The 20,325-nt window shown below is 40.7% G+C and overlaps 1 protein-coding gene across 1 annotated transcript in view; it reads right to left on the reverse strand.

The window, feature by feature from the left end:
• ANK3 (ankyrin 3) overlaps positions 1-20,325 on the reverse strand; it is a 215,328-nt gene that overhangs the window by 149,324 nt on the left and 45,679 nt on the right. Inside the window, exons 2-4 of the mRNA XM_074155343.1 lie at positions 5,408-5,509; positions 4,835-4,933; positions 4,351-4,449 (exon numbers count right to left, since the gene is read on the reverse strand). Of these exons, the coding sequence (XP_074011444.1) occupies positions 4,351-4,449; positions 4,835-4,933; positions 5,408-5,509 (300 nt within the window). The remainder of the gene's footprint in view (positions 1-4,350; positions 4,450-4,834; positions 4,934-5,407; positions 5,510-20,325) is intronic.

Consider the following 20,325-nt stretch of genomic DNA (forward strand, 5'->3'; position numbering starts at 1 on the left):
ATCCCTCAGTCCAACAGAATGGTGAACTAGTGGTAAATACCCTACATAGTAACAACTTAAAATGTCCCTATACTATACCAAGCTGAGCAGTTTGGTACTCCTGAAGCAACCAAAACAGCATTAGCAATAAAAACAGCAATCCCTTTCTCCTCCGATCTATCACAATACGTGTTTTTGCCCTTCTTCCTGCAGCATTACTCTGTCAGACATACTAATGCTAGATTTTGTGTGATCCCTTTTTCCTTATGGTACCAGCATAGGTGATGACACCATTAAATGTTTTGGCCAGAAGGTCACTGAGATTTCAGTGGGGTCTGCTCTTTCCTCTGACTATCTTCCAGATCTCATGCCACTGGGATTTCTCAGACTTTTCTTAAGTAAACTTCACACAGAGTCAGCTGCAATGAGGGCAGCAGCTGACCTCTTCAACTTCTCCCTCTTAAGATCCCCCCAGACCTCTTGCTCTACCACACACCGCTTCTGGTGATTACTGTAGAGTGTGGGGAGGACAAGGAGGAAAGGAAATACAAAATAAAACAGGAGGTAAGGGCTAGTTAAAAATAACAGGTAAAACAGGAGAAAGATTTCATCTGGCTTGAGTAACAGAAAAGTTGAGGAAGTGGTTCTGTATGACTGGGTTCGGCTGAGACAGTACCAGCACTCTCATGTCTGCAAACGTGGCCAGGGCAGGCATTTCAGCAAGGTGGAAGACAGAGGGAGAGCAGCTCAACAATTCAGCTAGAACGGTTAAAAAGGACACTGACCTAGATTTTGCAGGAAACCAATGGAGCCAAACAGAGATGAGCTGAGAAGAGTTCAGCTGTATATTTGCATCAAAGAAAAAACATCAACATTCCAGGCTCTGGAGAGATGAAGGGAAACCCTAGCCTAAGACCTATAGCAGTGAATTTCAGCTGAGTTATGGTAGCTGCAGTGAAAACAGCTGACAGACATCTGACTGTCACAGCAACGGGGCAGAGTTGCAGGGCACACGTCCAACACAGAGCACGCAGGAGAGCGCAGGTGACCTGAGGCCGAGCGTGCAGGCTTCACTGGCAGCAGAGACAAATAGGAGGTCAGAAAAAAGGACAGTTGGAGAGGAAATGGCGTGAACTGGATGTTTGATCCAAGAGGAACTCTACCATCAACAAGACACTGAGCAGCTGTGAAGCCACATGTTTACAAGGCTTGCACAGGCTGCAAGGTCTGTTGCTCTTCCAGTATTTTGATAATTTGGTCTCTATTCAGGAAAGCATCGCTACGAGCATAAAGCAGGCGCTGAAGTCCTACTGGAGCCAAAGCCTAAAGTCAGCAATGTGTTAATGCACTCTCCAGAACCAAGGCCTAAGAGTTTAGTTACCATACAGTCAAAATTCTGCCGAATGAAAAACAAAAAAGCCAGAAAGCGCTTGCTAAGGTACCCAATATGTCACATTACAGGTTGTTATTATTACAGTGAACAGCAGAGTCTGGCATTTTTCCCTATCATTCATGGCATACTCAATATCTATTTATTAACTCAGCTGGAAACAAAGATTAATTTTTTGGTTTCAAACATTTGCATTTAGAAAGGAAGCAGGAAACACTTCCTAATCATTAGTTTCAGAAAATAATTAATAGGAAAAAATTCTCAGAACCAAGTATTATTCCCATTGGAAGGCAGAGCAGAACTTTTTCTCCTATGTTAAATTATTGTAGGGTTTTCAACTTCTTTCCTCCCATAGTTTGCTTTTTCTTGTCTCTTTAAAAAGGGGCTGAAATTACCAGAGCGCCACAAGCCTAAGGAAAGCATTTTGTCTTCAATAGTAATAAACAGCCCTTAGAAGGTGTACAAAATTCAGACTCAGTAAAAATCAACTTTTTGTTGTTGTTGTTTTTTTAAGGACAGGAAGATTTGGTTAAGGAAGGCTTTACATCCCTAACACTGGCGCTGTCAGCACAAACTCACAGAAAACAGGTTAACCATCAAAAAGAAAAACAAACCAAAAAGATCTTTGGGTAGTCTCTCTATAGGTATACCAAATACAGCAGAACTTTCTTCTAAGCTTTAGGAATCACACAATCATAGAACTGCCTAGATTGGAAGCGACCTTTCAGATCACTTAGTCTAATCATCAACCTAATACTGACAAAAACCATCACTAACCCGTATCGCTAAGCACTATGTCTACCCTCTACCCATCTTTTAAATACTGCCAGGGACGGTGACTCCACCACTTTCCTGGGCAGCCTGTTCCAATGCTTAATAACCATTTCAGTGTAAAAAAACTTTCCTAATATCCAATCTAAACCTCCCCTGGTTCAACTTAAGGCCATTTCCTCTTGTCCTATCGCCTATTACTTGGGAGAAGAGACTGACCCCCACCTCTCTATGCCCTCCTTTCAGGTAGTTGTAGAGAGCAATAAGGTCTCCCCCTCAGTCTCCTTTTCTCTAGGCTGAACAACCCCAGCTGTCTCAGCCGATCCTCATAAGAAGGCTCATAGGGAAGGCTCAAGTGATGGCAGTATCACGGGCAAAGCTGGTCCAGGGGCAGTTTGGTAACAGGTATTGGTGTGGAATGGACAATACACATCTCTCAAGCAAAGATGTCAAAGACATCCATAATGGTGGAAAGAATATGTCTTTAATTCTCATGTGTTAGCAAAATAAGGGTAACATGTGGCAAAACCTTAGGGTGTATGGACAATGCAGTTATATAAGATGTTTACAATCTCAGATTATTTTTAGTTTCAGGGCTGAATACACAAGTTCTCAAACACAAGCAGAAAAGATCCTTTCAAAGCCATCTTAATTTCCTTAACAAGAAAACCACTGGAAATATTTCTGCTTTGTTTTACTTCTTAACAGCTAAGGAAGATTTTACTTAAAACTACTTTTTGTTGTTGGTGTTCTCTCAATTCAAATTCTATGCTTCCTAGAACAAAATATTGGTGTATCTAGCTAGTATAAAAGAGTAAGAAAGGAGAACTGAGCGACCTATTTTCCTCGTCCAGGTGAAGGAAACATGAAAGATCCCAAATAACAAACATTCTTGAAATAGTGTCTGTTAAACATTTTGTTCATATTATTTGAAAGATCAATAGAAACCCCAATGTTTCTTTAAAATAGAATTTTTTAAATTTCCCTTTTTAACAAACGATTTCTATCCTGCCCACAACTTTATAATACCAAAGAATGGCAATACTTGTCCCGATGAGAGGACCATCTCTTAATCTGATCCCTTCTCTGACACTGCCTGCCACCCAGCCCCTGAGCAGGAAGAATAGGAATGGGGCAGGCATGCAGGGACACCTCCTAGGGCACAGCCACTCGGCTTTCAACAATCTGTGGTTCATGCATTTTTTGAGCCAGGGTTTTCCTGTTTCATTTTACTGCTTTGCTCTTAACACCGGCACTGTTCTCCCTTATTTCAACTTTTCTGTAATTAACCTAAATATTCATTCGAAGGACTTGACCAAACTTAAAAAGCTCTGCATATGCTTGCAGCATCTCCTTGTATAAGGAGAGGGGATGAGCTCGATTAAGCCGGAGACACTGAATTATGCGAAACGGGACCCCTTTCATTTGAACAACTTCTCTACCGCTATCCTGTTCTATCAGTATCTCTTCTGACTGTAACAATTAGCAGCTCGTAAGATACTAGACAGCAGACGTAAGACCGAAGGGCACATGCTTTGCTGTGCTCCCTGTTACACAACCACTTCCAGTATCCTGCGAACACCCCTGGATGTGCTTCCACTTTCTTCATCTCCAGGGGTGTGCATCTGTGTGGCTTCTGGACAACTTTAAAACAGAGATGTTATTTTTATGTTTTCTCTGTTGATGAATGAGGTGGGCAACTCAGAGTTAATCCCAACTGATGGTTGACATCCCATGTGGGAAGAGACCTGAACACAACCTGGCATTTCACTGTACTGTCGTGCTTATGGGGGAAGACAAAACTTGATTAAGTCCGTGGCACACTCCGACCACCTGGTGAGAGGCCAAACAGAAGGGGGAGAGCTGGAAGTGTTTAAAGTTCTAATTGTATGTTGAGTTATAAGGTGGGAATGAACTCAGCACCACACTCACTACCCTAACAAAATGGCAGCTGTGTGTTTAAATTTTGTCTTTTCACCTGTTGGTGGTTACCTAGGCAGGTGGAACAGTCAAAAGAGAAAACGTTTTTTTTTTAATGTTAGCAGGATTACATTCATCACACTGACTCTATCAAACCCTATTTTCAAGAGCCAGCATTAATACAATGAGATCTGCCCAATATACTTACTAATATTACAATTTATAAGGGGAGAAGGATTTTAATGTCAGCAAAGTTTTTGATAGTACCAAATAGAGAAATATTACTTTACCTGAGACTGTGCATTGACATTGGCCCGATTTGTAACCAACACTTTGACTACTTCTGCTTGTCCAGCGAGGGATGCTATGTGCAATGCTGTGTTTCCTTTCTGAAATGAGAGACAGTTATATTTGAAGACAGTACAAAACTTGAGTTTGAATACATGACAATACTATCAAGAACGTGTTCCACTTTAAAATATAATATTTCTTGCAATAAAATACTCTTACTGAGTATTTCTAATGGATAAGTTATTCTAGAAGACATATACAGAAACCCAGACGGGAATCTACAATTTGTTCAGTAAATCTCATCCCTAATAACCTGTGACACTTAATATAATCTAAAAGGTTTCTATTAAACAATTATTGAGACCACTTCACCAGTGGAAAACGGGCAATTACTGCTGCAGTAATGTCTATAATCAGTTGGCCGACACTTTGTGGCCATGCCGTCAGTGTGAACAAGAGAACAACTAGATAGGCCTGACTAACCTTTGTCGCTGCATCCACACTGGCACCTCGCTGTATCAGTTCAGAGACAACTTCTACATGTCCTTCTTTGGAAGCAAGATGGAGAGCGTTCAACCCATTCTGATTTAAAAAAGAAGGAGGGAAAAAAGAAAAGCAATGGAAAAGATCGGGAAAGATTTTTCAGCATAGCAAACAACATATCAGGAGACAAATTATTATATCCCAGTGAGAGGACTGCTTCCAAAAACTATTATTATGTAAACTTTACAAGAACTAGATTACAAGGAATGAGTATGAATTAAGTCAGGATATACTAGCTCTGGGGTCTCAAGTTCTGTGTGCTGTCCCATGGTCTGATGTAATACAAATGGAATGAAAGATAACATTAAATAACACAACAGTGTCCAAGTAGAATTGAAATGATGTCTTGGCAAGGGGTAAAAATAAAAGCTTTAACTGGATAAAATATGTAAACATGGCTCATCAAAAAACCCACAGAAGTTATCACTGACATGAAACACAAATATAAAGACAGATACAATAAATAGTGAGAAAGGTATTTATCCAGCAAATATGATCAAAATATTCTTCAACCTGATTTGAAATGTTGATGTCCACTCCACTTTTTAAGTAGTCGAGAGCCTTTTCCAAGTTGCCAGCTCGAGCAGCTCTCAGGTAACTTGCATTTGTGTCAGACTACAAGAAAAAAGGAAAAGTCTCATTAGAAATTACAACACGCTATAAAAATATACTTCCTTGGCAAACAGGTTACTAATGATACAACATACTGTACACACATTTAACTAGACACGAAAGGATCCCAAACTGCCTTATCAAATATGGGTCAAATCCTGAAGTCCCTGCTTATGCAAACTCCCTCTAGTGTAAACAGGCTGCCCGCCTGACTAGGCAGCACAAGATTTGACTTTATATATAAATATGAATTATGTAGCACTGTCTAACATGCAAGGGTAGTAGCCAGGGACACATCTGGTACATAGCATGGAAAATAAACATGGTAAAGCTCAGGATGGGGCTCCATGGAAACCACTCTGCTCTTTCCAAAAGTGTCACACCACCTTTGATGTCCAAGCTAAACAGACCAGAGCAGTCCTGTGAGATCTCACATGACAGATTTTTAAAAAATTCAAAATACTCAATGTTGAAGGACTGGACTACCTGAATCAAAAAACATGGTTTTACAAATTAAAGCATTTTATAATCGAATGTCTGATTACTTTTTGTTTTATTTTTCCCCTTCTCCCTCATTTTATGGCACATTTTATTAACAGTATCTGTCCACATTCGTACATGAAGTAGCTGAAAATCCCTAGGTACAGCGCCATTATCTAAACCGCATTTTACTTTTTTCAGCATCTTGCCTATAAGATAGCTGTGCAAACTTGCTTTATGATGACTTCAGCATGAATATAAGGATGGCAGAAAGGATGGTTAAGCCATGAAAGAGATCACTGAAAGTAATACCCATCCCCGGAGGGTTTTAACAAGAAGTTATGCAAATATCCACCAAGGCCGGTTTAGATAATGCTGATCCTGCCTTGGAGCAAGCGGAATGAACTCGGTTAGCTTTCAAGAGGGAAAATCATATAATCTTTGATTTTATCTGTCCCACAGCTTCCCCTGGCATCTTGGGCAGTCAACACATTTTTGTGTGTCCTATTCTCCATTGGTATAACAGGAATTGTCATTTTTATTTTTTCTCAGTATCATTTCATAGGTTTACATCACTACAACCTTAAGTGCTTTATGAACCTTCAGGGTTCTACAACAGTACAACAATTACCTTTAGGCAGTAACTAATAGGCAGTAATTAAAGGCAGTAACTGCTGAGAGAAATACAAAACACTCTGGCCCCAAAGTTCCGTTTACTTATCCAGTGCTCAAATAATATTTTTTTTCCCATTCTCCATTTTCTGAATTTGCTATAGACATTCCTCCTTTCCTGTCAATGCAGCCACTGCAAAGTGGATGTTCTGTTCAAGCATTGCTTCAAGCCCACCTGAAGTCACCTTCATGTGCAGGATGAAGCAATCTTGGGCATAGTGACAGTAAAATCGTAAGTGGGTATCAAGTCTTTCTTCTTCGTACCAGTAGAAGCTACAAGACTATTTCACTAGCCCTTTCAATACAACAAGCTCTCTCTTCCAAGGAGAGAACCGTTACTTATGGAATCTTCATTTTCTCCCTGGTTTTGCACACATGGTGTTCCACTTTGCAATGGTAAATTAATAGCTTACAGCCTTCCCTGCTCTTAATCATTATTTTCCAAACACACCACACAGATCATTACAAATCAACTTCTGTGATGTGCTTCCAACAGCCCCAGCCCCCAAATTCCAATGTTTAATTGGAATTAAATTCTCTATCAAAACCAAGGTGCTGCTACAAACTACATGGTCAGAACTGTAAAGACTATAGGAAAAAATAGCTGCCTTGAAAGGTGCGGTAGAACACTTTCATTTGGAAGATCATCTGAACTGTGCAATGCAGATTATTACAGGAGACAGGTCATTTTCTCAGTGCTTAGCAACAGCAGCCACTGGGGTAAAAACAGGTCAGCATTTTATCAGCATTAGCAAAGGTATGAGGGAGGACTTAATAGACCGGGAGCCTTTTTTGTCACAGTGTAATGGCATGTCTGTTTGGCACAGTCAGCAGGTGGACGATAATTAACATCAGCTGTTTACAGCTGCTTCTGGGAGGGGAAGGGATGCATCAGAGAAGCTTGCTATGGAAAATCAGTTCCCGCCAGTCCCGTTAATGCACGCCAGACAAGAAACACTGCTTATACTCAGAAACATTTAAACCTTTCTATTTGTTCATACAAAATGGAGGCGGGGGAAAGCAGATGGAGTGATAAATAGCTGATATTCACATTAATAGCTAACTGCTGTTTCACTGCAGAGGGAGAGCAATGCTTGTGTCTTTTAAGGACTTCCCTTGGAAGTCCTTAGCACTTGCTTGCTAACAGGGAGGAAGGACAAAGGTTAGGTCACACTTCCAGCCTAGGGATGTATAAAACCGTTTCCAATCAAGCTAGCTCAGGTGCTGCTACGTGATGCCCAAATCTATTCCTGAAATCCCTCAAGCAAACAGCATGCCCTCCTTTGCCAGTCACCGCTCAAAAGTCACTCCTTTTGCTCAAACTGTCCAGAAACATCACTGACACCAGCAGTCAGGATGCCACTTGAGCAGCAGGGCCAGTGGGGTACTGGGTACAGCTGCTCACCCATCAGCCGGGGCTCTTGCTGCTCAAAGACAGGCTCCCAGCATGAGGGGCACCGTACAGAAAAAGCAGTGCCGACACACGCAGGTTCTACGACGACAGCTAGGAACCACCCAGAGAAGCTGCCATTTAACAGCACGCCCGGGATAACACAAACTCTCCCCCACTTCAGCTGATCTGAATTGGCACTTCCAGTTTCCATCTTACTGGTTTCCAGTTAGTTGAACGTGATGTGACCTAGCGTGTAAAACTGCGGGAGCTGCCAGGATGTAATACACAAAGGGGAAAACCTTTCTTTTTCCTGACCATGGCTAAAGCTCCCAAGCCCTCAGACTGGGTTAACTCACCCTTTCCGGGCCACCACGCACAGAAATTTGAAGATTTGCACAGAGAGATAACAGACTGAGACTGAGGTTGTACAATTGTGCAAAAAGTTCAACAGGGCTTCTGGGATTCTCCCCATCCATTACGGACTCTGCCATAAGCAGAAACAAGCAATAGCATTAGAGAGAAGGGAAAGCCAGCATCTTTGGAAACCAAAAGCAATTACAGCCTCTCTAAAAGTAGCATTGCCACCTTCCATTTTCCCTATGACTGAGGTTTTGCTTCAGACTTGTTCAGATAGAGAACAGACTTTCAAGCTTTTTCCACCTCACAAAATGCCTTGAATACACTCGCTTCTAAGTCATTCCACTTCCAAAACCCAGATGAACGAATGAATGCTATCCAGCTTTTACAGAAGGGGTCAGTAAACGTAGGGGTCAGTAAAAATTGGTCAAAAACACCAAACCAAAGCTTTCACATTTCTGAATCTAAATTTTTCTCAACTTCACATTTCTATTTTAAGCCTAAATTCATTCTTTTTTTAAAATACCTCAGTAGAGTAGAAAAATGTAATTTCCAATTGGCGCTGCTTTGTTTAAAACAAAGCTTCTTGGGGTCCCCGATAGGGCCTGTAATTGCCTCTGTATTGCAGACAGGAGCAGCATCAGAGCTTAAGCTCAAATCACTGAAGGATTTAAAAGATCAAACAAGCGTAACAATAATGTTAATAATTATTTATCTGGATTGCCATCGTGCCTGGAAGCTCATGTCGAAGACTGATCAAGGACCTATTATATTAAATGCATTAAAAAACACAGTAGGGAGGGGAAATGATTTTAGGTTTCCAACCATCACTCAGGATACCCACGCAGGTAAGCGTTCCCTCTGCGGTAACTATTCTCAACATACCCACTTCCCCTTTCTGTGCCAGTTGGTGTCTGAAAGACAAACCTCACACAGACAGCATGTCTACAGGACATTCGCTTAACAGACCTAATAAAAATTTTCTCCAACGCTAATTACTTAAACCTCAATATTCCTGAGAGGCATTCTATCTGCTAGCAATCTCTTCAGATCCCTTTGTTTCTTTTTCTTTTTTTTTTTTTTTTTTTTGTAATCAATCCCAACATGAAATGAAGATGAAAATTGGCTTTTGATTCTCCACTGCCTTGACAAATATCAAGAGAAAAACAAGCATCGGACATACATCAAAGCACCCTGAATCTTAGATGTTCTTGCAGTCAGCCACAAAGATTGCAGCCCTTCCCGTGCATTTGCCCAGGATCCCTGTTGTCAGGCTGTGTCCCTGAAGCCTTTCCCTGCTCTGCCTTGTGCTCCCCAGGGATGCTACCTTTTCAATCTCTATATCCAGACTGAAATTAAAAATCAAGATTCTTACAAGTGTTTTAATACTTGGAGAGACAGACCTCAGATCCTGTACACAGTGCTTAGTTCTGGAATAGCTATTCAGACAATATTTAAACAGTGGATTTATGAGAGTACCAGTACTGATGTGTGCATAATATCAAGCTTTTTCTTCAGAGATGGCATGACTTCTCCCCTTTTCCCCTGTATTTTCTTGGGAAAAAAAGAGACTATTTCTAGTTTTAAGAAATATGTAAATGCACACGATTGGCTAATGAATGCAGTTTTTATATAATGTATATTTCTTTTAAATTTGTGTATTTCCCTTTAATGTACTATGCTAAAAAATTCAATTCTCTAATGTACAGCAGGCTGATGAGCTTGCCAACTGCAGGCTGCCTGCAACCCACAACAGGTTTTCCAGTCTGGAGATCATTTCAACAGTCTTCATCCCAGAGACATCTCTGGGAAGGGCTGAGGCTGAACAAGCCGTGCTGGTAGCAGCACTGTTTCCCAACCCTTCTTTACCCTAAGGTCCTCTAGTCCTTCCACATGACGGATGGCAGAGCCTGTGATGTGCAGGAGTAAGACCTGAGAATCATTTCCCCATTTTGAGGAAAAGCGATGCGAGTTAAAAACATTTCTATTACAGGAAAGACTAACTCCGAAGTCACTCGGATATTATCTTGAGCCTCCATTTTAAAACAGAAAATGCTGATGCTGACTCACACTACCAAATACATATTCACTATCTTTTTCTCCCAGTGAAGTAAGAGACTATTTAGCATGAGTTAAGACAAGAACTACTAGGAAATTTGCTCTGACTGCCAACCCAGGGTCTAGCCTGGCTTTTCCATGGGACTAGAGAGAGTCCTCTCAGAAAATGTAGAATACATGTTATTTAGTGAACCCTCAAAAGTGCAAAGCCATTATTTTCAACATGCACAGGCCCGCTCCCATACTGATGGTATTTTTATTACACTCATCTCTTTCCTTTGTGTTCTGCTTACAGTGGCTTCTTTTTCAGATTAAAAATCCCATCTTTTTTTCACATTGGGAGCAGGGTTTTGTTTTTCACTCCATCTTTAACAGTAGCTGTTGTGAAGGGAAACCCCCAGCAGGTTCCCATTGTGCAGGAACAGGATGCATTCTGGCTTGAGTCCCAACAAAAAGATGCTAACCATGCCTAACATTTGTTGTGGGGGGAAGCAATGACCTCATTTTAAGGGATGAACTTATGTTACTTTCATTTGGGAATGTGCTCAACAGAACTAGTCTTGCAGCAGAGATGATCTGAGGAAACAGATGATAACATTTTTGCTTATTTTCATAAGGGTGGGCTTACTGCAACTGATGGCATTTTTTTTGCAATAAGGCTCAACTCTGATGGGCACTACACTGGCATTACACTGGAAATTGGAGGTCCTTGGCATTTCTTAGATTTTGCTTCTATGTCAATTTAAAATTTTCCTCCCAGCAATTATGTTACGCTCACTTGGGAAGGGATGAAAGTTTATTTCAAATAAACTATACTGGCCAGTAAACAGCAAAGTGTGAACCATGTGAAATAAACCAGCCATACCATTTTCTTAGGGAGACTCCATTCTACAAGCAGCTGTATCATTTGTATCTCCCTGTGACCTTGTAACTAAATCTGTATTAGGAAATTTCTCTTGTATCTTCTATATTAGAAAGCGGTCTGGTTACACTGGATGAGATGATCTTTGTGCACACAACTACGGCTATATTAATGCTTTACATACCATAGTACCATACTTGTTTTCTTCTGATAAGAATGCGACGGCCTGGGGCCAACCGCTATCTGCACTTCTGCTGTTAATTATCCTTTAGAGAGATGCTCTTGGGATCACAGCCCTAAACACAACCACAGGGCAACAGGAAAAGCTCCATTCCTACTGCCTGACGATTCAAAGGAAACATCTTTCATCTAGGGAAGGCCAGCTATTTTGAATACGATTGCAGAATGAGAAAAGATTTAATTATTGGTTGGAAAACCAAACAAATCCCTCTAATTCTTTGCCCTATCATGCAACTTAATAATCAACTTTCTTTGATCGTATTACTGTATTGTGCATGATAAAGTAGCCAAAAATATTATAGTATTTGGAATATCCCCATAACTGGCCCTATTCCAACTATGTAACTACAATATGTTTTCCACAAGTTAAAAACTACACTGGTTTCAGGCTGTGTGAAATCCCTCTTCTTAGTCACAGCAGTGGAGACTAAAACACCTCATGTTTCTGCAAAAATTGCATGTGAATCTATAATCAACTGTATTTGCAACCACTGAGGCTCTATCCCTGTACAGTAGTCAATCTTAACACGCTGGGAGAGAAAAAAAAGTATTTCCTGAAAATCACACATTTAAGCAGTTCAAAACAGAGTGGAAAATGTGTTTTACATTCAGCTCCTCCTTTCTAGAAATTTTGACCAAACCAGGAAAGCCTCCAAGCAAACAAATAAGCCTCTTTCTTTGCTAGACCACAAGACAAGGTAAGTCTCTGATGTGCAGGTTTAGTGCAGGTTTAGTGCAGTTTAGCATTTTCAGGATCACTTGCACCACTCTACCTGTTGCGGTCTGGCTTTTGGTAAAATGCTCAATCTGTGCTTACTGTTACCACTGCAAATGAACCACCTGTATTGGAGTGGAAGATGGTTGAAAAGGACTCAGACCCTGAGATGCTAAGGTTGGTACATACAAGAACATTTCACAGCTTCCAGTACAAGAGGTGTTTATCACTACCTTTAGCAGCATCAAAAGGTCTAGAGCAAGTTGTTTGCTTGCAATGACAAACATCTCCTGTGAAGCTACGATGCAGCTTTCCTACTGTGTAAGTTGCTTCGACTTTATGCATGCAGTCTTCTTCAGCAGACCACAAATCTAGGGACCTGGACAGGCTTGAAAGGTGGGCCTGTGCAAACCTCATGAAGTTCAACCAGGCCAAGTGCAAGGTCCTGCACCTGGGTGATGGCAATCCCAGGCATAAATGCAGACTGGGCAGAGACTGGATTGAGAGCAGCCCTGAGAAGAAGGACTTGGGAGTGCTGCTGGACAAGAAGCTTGACATGAGCCAGCAATGTGTGCTGGCAGCCCAGAAAGCCAACTCCATCCTGGGCTGCATCAAAAGAAGCGTGGCCAGGAGGTTGAGGGAGGTGATTCTGCCCCTCTTCTCTGCTCTGTTGAGACTCCACCTGGAGTACTGTGTCCAGCTTTGGAGTCCTCAGCACAGGAAGGACATGGACCTGTTGGAATGGGTCCAATGGAGGGCCACAAAGATGATCAAAAGGCTGGAGCACCTCTCCTATGAAGACAGGCTGACAGAATTAGCCTGGAGAAGAGAAGGCTCTGGGGAGACCTTATAACAGCCTTCCAGTACCTAAAGGGGGCCTACAGGAGAGAGGGGGAGGGACTCTTTATCAGGGAGTGTAGTGATAGCACAAGGACTAATGGTTTTAAACTAAAAGAGGGGAGATTTAGACTAGATATTAGGAAGAAGTTCTTTACTGTGAGGGTGGTGAGACACTGGAACAGGCTGCCAGAGAAGCTGTGGGTGCTCCATCCCTGAAGGTGTTCAAGACCAGGCTGGATGATGGGGCTTTGAGCAACCTGGTCTAGTGGGAGGTGTCCCTGACCAGGGCAGGGGAGTTGGAACTCAATGATCTTTAAGGTCCCTTCCAACTCGAACCATTCTATGATTCTAACATCTATAACATGTTGAATGTAACATCCAAATTTAAAATGACCCTAAATCTGTCACCCCCATATTAGTTACTTGTCACCACAGATATTCAACAAATACAGAATGATTTAACTGCAATTCTAACAAAATTAACATCTGACAACCTAACAGAAAACACCTGAACTGAGATCAAACCTGTCCCACAGGGACAATGTCCAGACAGGAGGCAAGGGCTATGCAACTTTCAATACTCTTTGCCAGTTTGCACAGATGTGGTTTTGAGATTTTGAAATACAAGTTTGATGTGTCAGCTTCAACTGAAGAATTTATGAAAACAATTACTAGTAGGAATGTATTAAGGAAGTAACACCAAAAGCAAGATCCTAATTTTCCAGGACTACAAAGTCAATGCACATCTGCGTGACACTTACAATCTAAGTATACATGAAAAACAAAACACAAGAATTATTTTCTTTTAACAGGAAAATAAGTTTCCTTTACTACTGACTTTTCAGTTATCAGACCACCCTGTATGACAAGACAAACTTGAATGACAAGCTAAATTGGGACATGCTCTGTTCAAGATCCTAAAACCAGTAGAATCACTGGTTTCACCAGTGAATGACTGTACTCCATTACAAGTGCGCAATCAGGCAAAGGATCAGGCCCTTTGTGACCAACTCACATGTATAATCAATGAAAAGGATCTGATATAATTGAAGGCAAGAGATTTGAGCAACTAAAATTCAAGATTCATTCTCCAGGCTGACAGGCTCGACTTCCAGAAGTTTATTTCAAACTCCAGGAAGAAACTCCTGAGCCTGTAATGACTCATCTCTCACTCTCTAAAGTTTTCCTATCATATGCTTACAAGTGAAAAATAAATCACTGGCTTTCATAACTGCTACCACAGTCACAAAGAGCTAGGGAAGCACTGGATGTGCTTCAAGGGTTTCTTCTTATGTTTATATTCACCTGAAGATAATAACTCTCTTATATGTCAAGCTAGATGAGATGCCATTGATCTCATCCCCGCTATTTTTCTCTCAGAAACTGACTACCCAATGAGCATGGAGATAATTTAGGTATGTCTCAGGCTCAAATTTAAAGCCATTTCCATGCTAAAGTCACATTCTTCAGATCACTGCATGAATTATGTCAGTCGGTCCATCTCCTGCTCTCTGTGTGCATCTGATTTTAGAAACAAGATCCAGAAAGGAGTGGAAAAAAAATTTAGCAACCCTCTTCAAAACATTTTTAAAGTCTATTTATTTGTCTATAATTTCAGATGGGAAAAAAATTCGTATAAACCTAAATCATGACAATATTGCTGATTTTAGGGAGAGAGATTTTATTCACTCAAAATGAGGTCACTACAAAGATATTACATAAATATGATTCAATCACATGTGGTAAAGGGGAAGTTACTGGTAATAAAGTGGACCGAACTGCATGTCAGTGGAAATGTAACGTACATAAATATTCCCTAAAAATACTGTCATTAACAAGCTACAGGAACTATAGACAAGCTACAGAAGAGGTTATTGAGAGCTTTCAGTACAGTGAAGTCAGAAGTTCCCTGCTCTCTTTCTGCCTTTCCACTTTATACCTGTTTTTGAATACATCTCGTTCAAAACCAAAATAATTCTACCTTGGACTTTTGAACATTAAAATGAAAGACTGTTTGAGGTAAACCAGTCAAGGCATTTCTGAAGTGGCAAAAATATATGCAGAAACACACCAACTTACACTGCAAGTATTGCAAATCCCATACATAAAGTTTACGCTTTTGTAGGCTTAAGGGCATTTGAATGGCTAGTTTCAAAGCTATCTACTGGAGTTTTAAATTTTTTGACACATTGTTCAGAATTGTTACAGGAATTACAAACCTTTATCAGCTTATATGTGTCACAGTATAGGTTTCCTAGCAGGGATTATGACCTCTGTCAGAAGCTAAGAACCTCTTCCAATTTACACACCTGAATACCTTGTTGAAGAGAACTTCAGCTGGAAAACTCCATGTAGCTCACATGGCAGATACGAACTTGAAGGGTCAGTAGAAATTATCTAAAGAGCTTCCAGGTACTAAGAGGACCTGGGGCAAGATTTGCAACACAGCCATAAACCTGGTAGCAGTCAGTTCTGCAGGGCTGGTTAGAGCTTTGTCATAGCAGTTTACCTTAGAAGAGTTTGTAACATTTACAGAACAATCTGTCCTGACGCCTCTTTGTAGAAATGTTGTGAAATATATATGCTCTGGTACAATGAGAAAGAATCGATGAAACCAATAAACTGAAGGATTCAAACATCTCCCTAGAGCCAGAGACTGGCTGAGGTAGTTTTGGTTGTTCAGCTTCCCAAACTCATGAGGGCAATTGCACACAGGAGAGTTAATAGTTCTCAAATGCAGGAACTGAGCAACCTGCCAGGAGACAATTTTAAGTGCGATCCAGAGATGTATGAGACCTATTGGAGAATACCGTCAGGGAACACCCTGGGCTGTGTTGGCTTGGTCATGTCCTTCTTCTAAAGGAGCTGAATCTCCCTGCTTGACCATAACCTGCCGTATGGCGCTTTCCATTTGATTCCGCTGTCGTGGATATGACCCAGAAACTCCAGATCCGTTCTGTAGTTGACTGCATTACTATAAACCAGAAAGGCAAGGAGGAGGAAACCAGAGCAGGTGTTACGCACGCTGCCGCTTGTTACTGTTGGAAACATTGAGGAAAACCTGTCTTCTTTCTACCGGGCATGATGCCGTATGACGTGGGCAACAGCGCTGTGTGATCTGCACAGAGCAGTGGGGCTGGACACAGGAGAGCCACCAGCGTTCCCAGCGCTCCCTTTCTCCTCCTCTGTCATTAAATACTGAGGTTCACTGTTACAGATTTGTGAAATGGCATGGAAAGTTCTGTGACAGCATTTGTTGGGGCTGCCTAGATTAAATGTATTCAGTGGTGTACACAGTGAATGTAAATTATTTTACAAAATGTTTTGTTCCTCACTCCACATAATCCAGATTTGAGGATTTACTCAGATTCCAGTGAAAAAATTGCTTTTCCCAGCCCAAGCACCAAAATCCGTGAGCAAAAAAACTACAAAGCAGAGCCCTATAATTGTTATCAGGAGTTTTAAAGTAGACTCAAGTATAACTTTAAATACACAATTCTATTTTGAAACAGGAGTCATCATCTAAACCACCATGGGGGCAAGGCTAGGATTGGGATTTACCAGTACAAACAGGATGAAAACAGTGACAGGGAGAACAGTCTTAGCTGTATAGGGTCTTTGAGATGACAACATAGCTCTTTTTTATTCTTAAAGTAAGAAGAAATTACCAAATACAAAGAGAAATCACTGCAGATTAGACGGTGCCATTGTCACACAATCTCTGTGCAGTTACAGAGCTGAACTAGTATTTTTCTGGCTTTCAAAGCAATGGTGCACTAGAGTTGGAATTCTGTAGAAGAGCCCTGATGATCTGAAAATCACGGGAGGAGCTTCTCATTTTTTGACAAAAATAAAAACAGAACTATTTGGACATTTTACTTCACCTTAAACAGACTTCATAGTTTATTTTTGTCTGAATATTACCACTGTTTCCTAGCATCAGAATAAAGTATGTTTGGAAAACACATCATTGTTTAACCAAAGTAAATAATGATACTTCACTAACGAATTAATGCTTTTCAAACTGGGCTAAAAGACTTGAACTTTAGTATTTTAATAAGCACATATTTAGAATTAGTTTTTACTTTAACCATTAAAGTGAAGAACAGTTTATTATACGCTTACAGAAATAAGTTATGGCCAACAATACTGCCTACCAGCCCTGTACAGTAATCTCCCCTAGCATGTGATGATAGAATAAGCCATTACTATACAGCGTTAATTAAAGTACCACTTCTGAACAGCAAATCTACCGGATAAACATGCAGTGGCTTGTTTCTCACCTTACACCTAAAGCATACATGGCAACCTATAGGAGACTTAGATACGTATGGAATGAGAATCAGAATTTACCATTAACAACATTAGAAAGATAAAAACAACTTGCGAAACAAATATATACTGTACCCCTTCTCCATCGCTCAACTCCATTTCAAATAGCTACTACATCTTCCATAAATGATGTACATACTAACAGAAAGACCAGTTCCTATGCAACTTCTAACAAAACCCCGTAAATGAAGAGTAAATACCATTCTGTTGCAACACAGAGGGCAGAGCATACCGCAGACAAGCACATTGCCAATGCCACAGCTCGTCAGCAGAGAGATTTCCAGTTTGCTCTACTCTCCAAACTGTTGCACACAGAAACCAGCAGGACTGCATCAAGTTCTGTACTACTGGAGCTCATATAAAGCACCGGTCAAGATGTTTATCACCCCAAAGACTGATATTACTGTGCAAAAAAAAAACCAAACCAGGAGAATAAATAATATTCTCAGGACTGGGAAAAAAAGAAAAAAAAGAGTTTAATCAAGTACCATAAAACACCTGAATCCAACAAAACTTTCTACTGCAAGAAATTGCTTCACTAAGTACCCCAAAATAAATGTTTTCATAGTTTTGAAACTACTGGTGGAAATGAATTTATGAACAAGGATAGTACCACCAGAAAACAACCAGAGTTTCAAAGATGGTTTTTAACAGGGAGTAACAACCGTGTCCTATGTTGACAACAAGGAAACAACAACATACATGTTTCAGAAAACTTATTGCAGTATTTTTTCAGAGCACAAAGCTATTGCTGACACGGATGTTAGCTAGTACATTGTTGGATGCTACCATCAGTAACATCTCTTAACTAAAAAAAAAATAAATACTGCCATTAATTGATGCTTCCACAAAGCTTGGAACTCATCAATATTAATGATGTGATACCACACTTTCCTGGGAACCCCGTATTTTAATTCTGCAGTAAAGCAGCCCGGAGAACGATTGTTTTAACTTTTTGTGTTTTCCAACTGATGTGAATAACTCAAGCAATGAAGAACCTCAGAGCCTGATTCACAGAGTACAGGGGTGTCATTTCACAGCAGCTTAAAAATTCCTCAAGTGAGTAAATCACACAGGGAGCCCTTTGGAGGTCACTGGGACTATCCCTGAGAGTGAGACAGGTGCCTCCTTACAGGTCACTACTAGCATAGTAGCAGCAGGCTCCTTTTGAAGTTTAATTGACCTATGGATTGTCAGTACAAGAGGTGTGTTATTTGATAAATACACCTTAAAAGCATAGATTTCAGTTAACTGTTCTCAAAATATGCAAGACTTTCTAAAACATTTCAGTGAATAAATTTGTTACGTATATCTAGGTTACTTAAGGCCCTGATGACAGAACAAAACATTACAAAATGTTTCTGAAATTTTAATAAGTGTCTTATACAGTGTCCTGAACAGAATGTAGCCATTGGTAAGAGCAGAGAGAACAAATAATTCCATATACCATTTGACTGCCGCCTCAGCCTATACCGTAATCCAACCATCAGAAAACAAAATACACCAAACAAGCCAAAACATACCTCCTTCCTACATCCAGCTTTGTCTCATACAATCAAAGATTTAAATCACTAATACAAGAAACTCGATATGCAGACTTCACTCTTATTTCAGAATCCACAAATGCTTACTTGTTCTGGAAAGCATTCTCCCTCTTCCACTGCCATTTTCTGTGGCCAGATATGAAACCTGATGACTCAATTAGTTAACACTTTGGACACTGCTCCATTGCTAAAAATAGCAGCCTCAGGAAGTGATTTTCTTTTTTTTTTTCTTTTTTTTGAAAAAAAAAAAAAGAGAAGAAAAAAGAAAAAAGAACTAGGCACAGTCACTTGTTAGACTTCCCTTGGCTATTTAAATGGCAAAGGACAAGTGATTGTAAGACTATTAAGTTAGTAACGAAGCATGTCCCAGGATTCCTGGCTCACTTACCATATTTGCTGCCTCCAATCATTCCCCGTGTATGTAATCATGATCTGTGGAATACCCAAAATAGCTGCAGCATCAGCTGATCAGAAAACCACCGCTGCTTGGAATCACTCATGAAACAAGCTTTTGTCATTCTGCTTATCAGCTCTTTCTAATGCAGACTACTTTGAACTATTTCTAAAGGCAACAATAACATCATTTTACACTCTGTGTGTTTTGAATACCACATATGCCTGCCTCTACTCCATGGTAATTTTATATTTATTCAGATTTTCTGATGACTAATTATGATAGATTTGTGTCGTTGGTTCTAGAGGCTATTTTCCTGAACTAAAGGGCCGCCTTCTATATAAACTTTATCATAAACTATTTCAACTTCCTAAACTAGAGAGATTAAAAGCAGTACCAAGAGCAAAATCATTTTGCTTCAGAGGGAAACCCAGAGAGAGGTTCACAATTTCAGTAAAGCAGATCTCTTCCTTTGCAATGCAAGTTATTGCCAGTAGCAGGAAATTTCTGCATGCTTCCCTACACTTACTTACATTAGGAGTGGCTTTAAAGTGTCCACCTTCTGGGAAAGGGAATACTGAAATTTCATCAGTTAACCACAAGCACCTACACAGCACGCACTGCACTTGCCTGATAGACATCTCGCCTCACACACACGAGCTGTGCACGGATATTCACTGGTACAGGTTGGATCAATGGGCCAAGGCCAATGAGATGAGGTTTCATAAGGCCAAGTGTCGGGTCCCGCATTTCGGTCACAACAACCCCAGGCAACGCTACAGGCTTGGGGAAGAGTGGCTGGAAAGCTGCCCAGCAGAAAAGGACCTGGGGGTATTGGTGGACAGCCGGCTTAACATGAGCCAGCAGTGTGCCCAGGTGGCCAAGAAAGCCAACGGCATCCTGGCCTGTATCAAGAATAGCGTGGCCAGCAG

The sequence above is a fragment of the Numenius arquata genome, chromosome 10 (assembly GCF_964106895.1).
Source record: "Numenius arquata chromosome 10, bNumArq3.hap1.1, whole genome shotgun sequence".
NCBI classification, from domain to species: Eukaryota; Metazoa; Chordata; class Aves; order Charadriiformes; family Scolopacidae; genus Numenius; species Numenius arquata.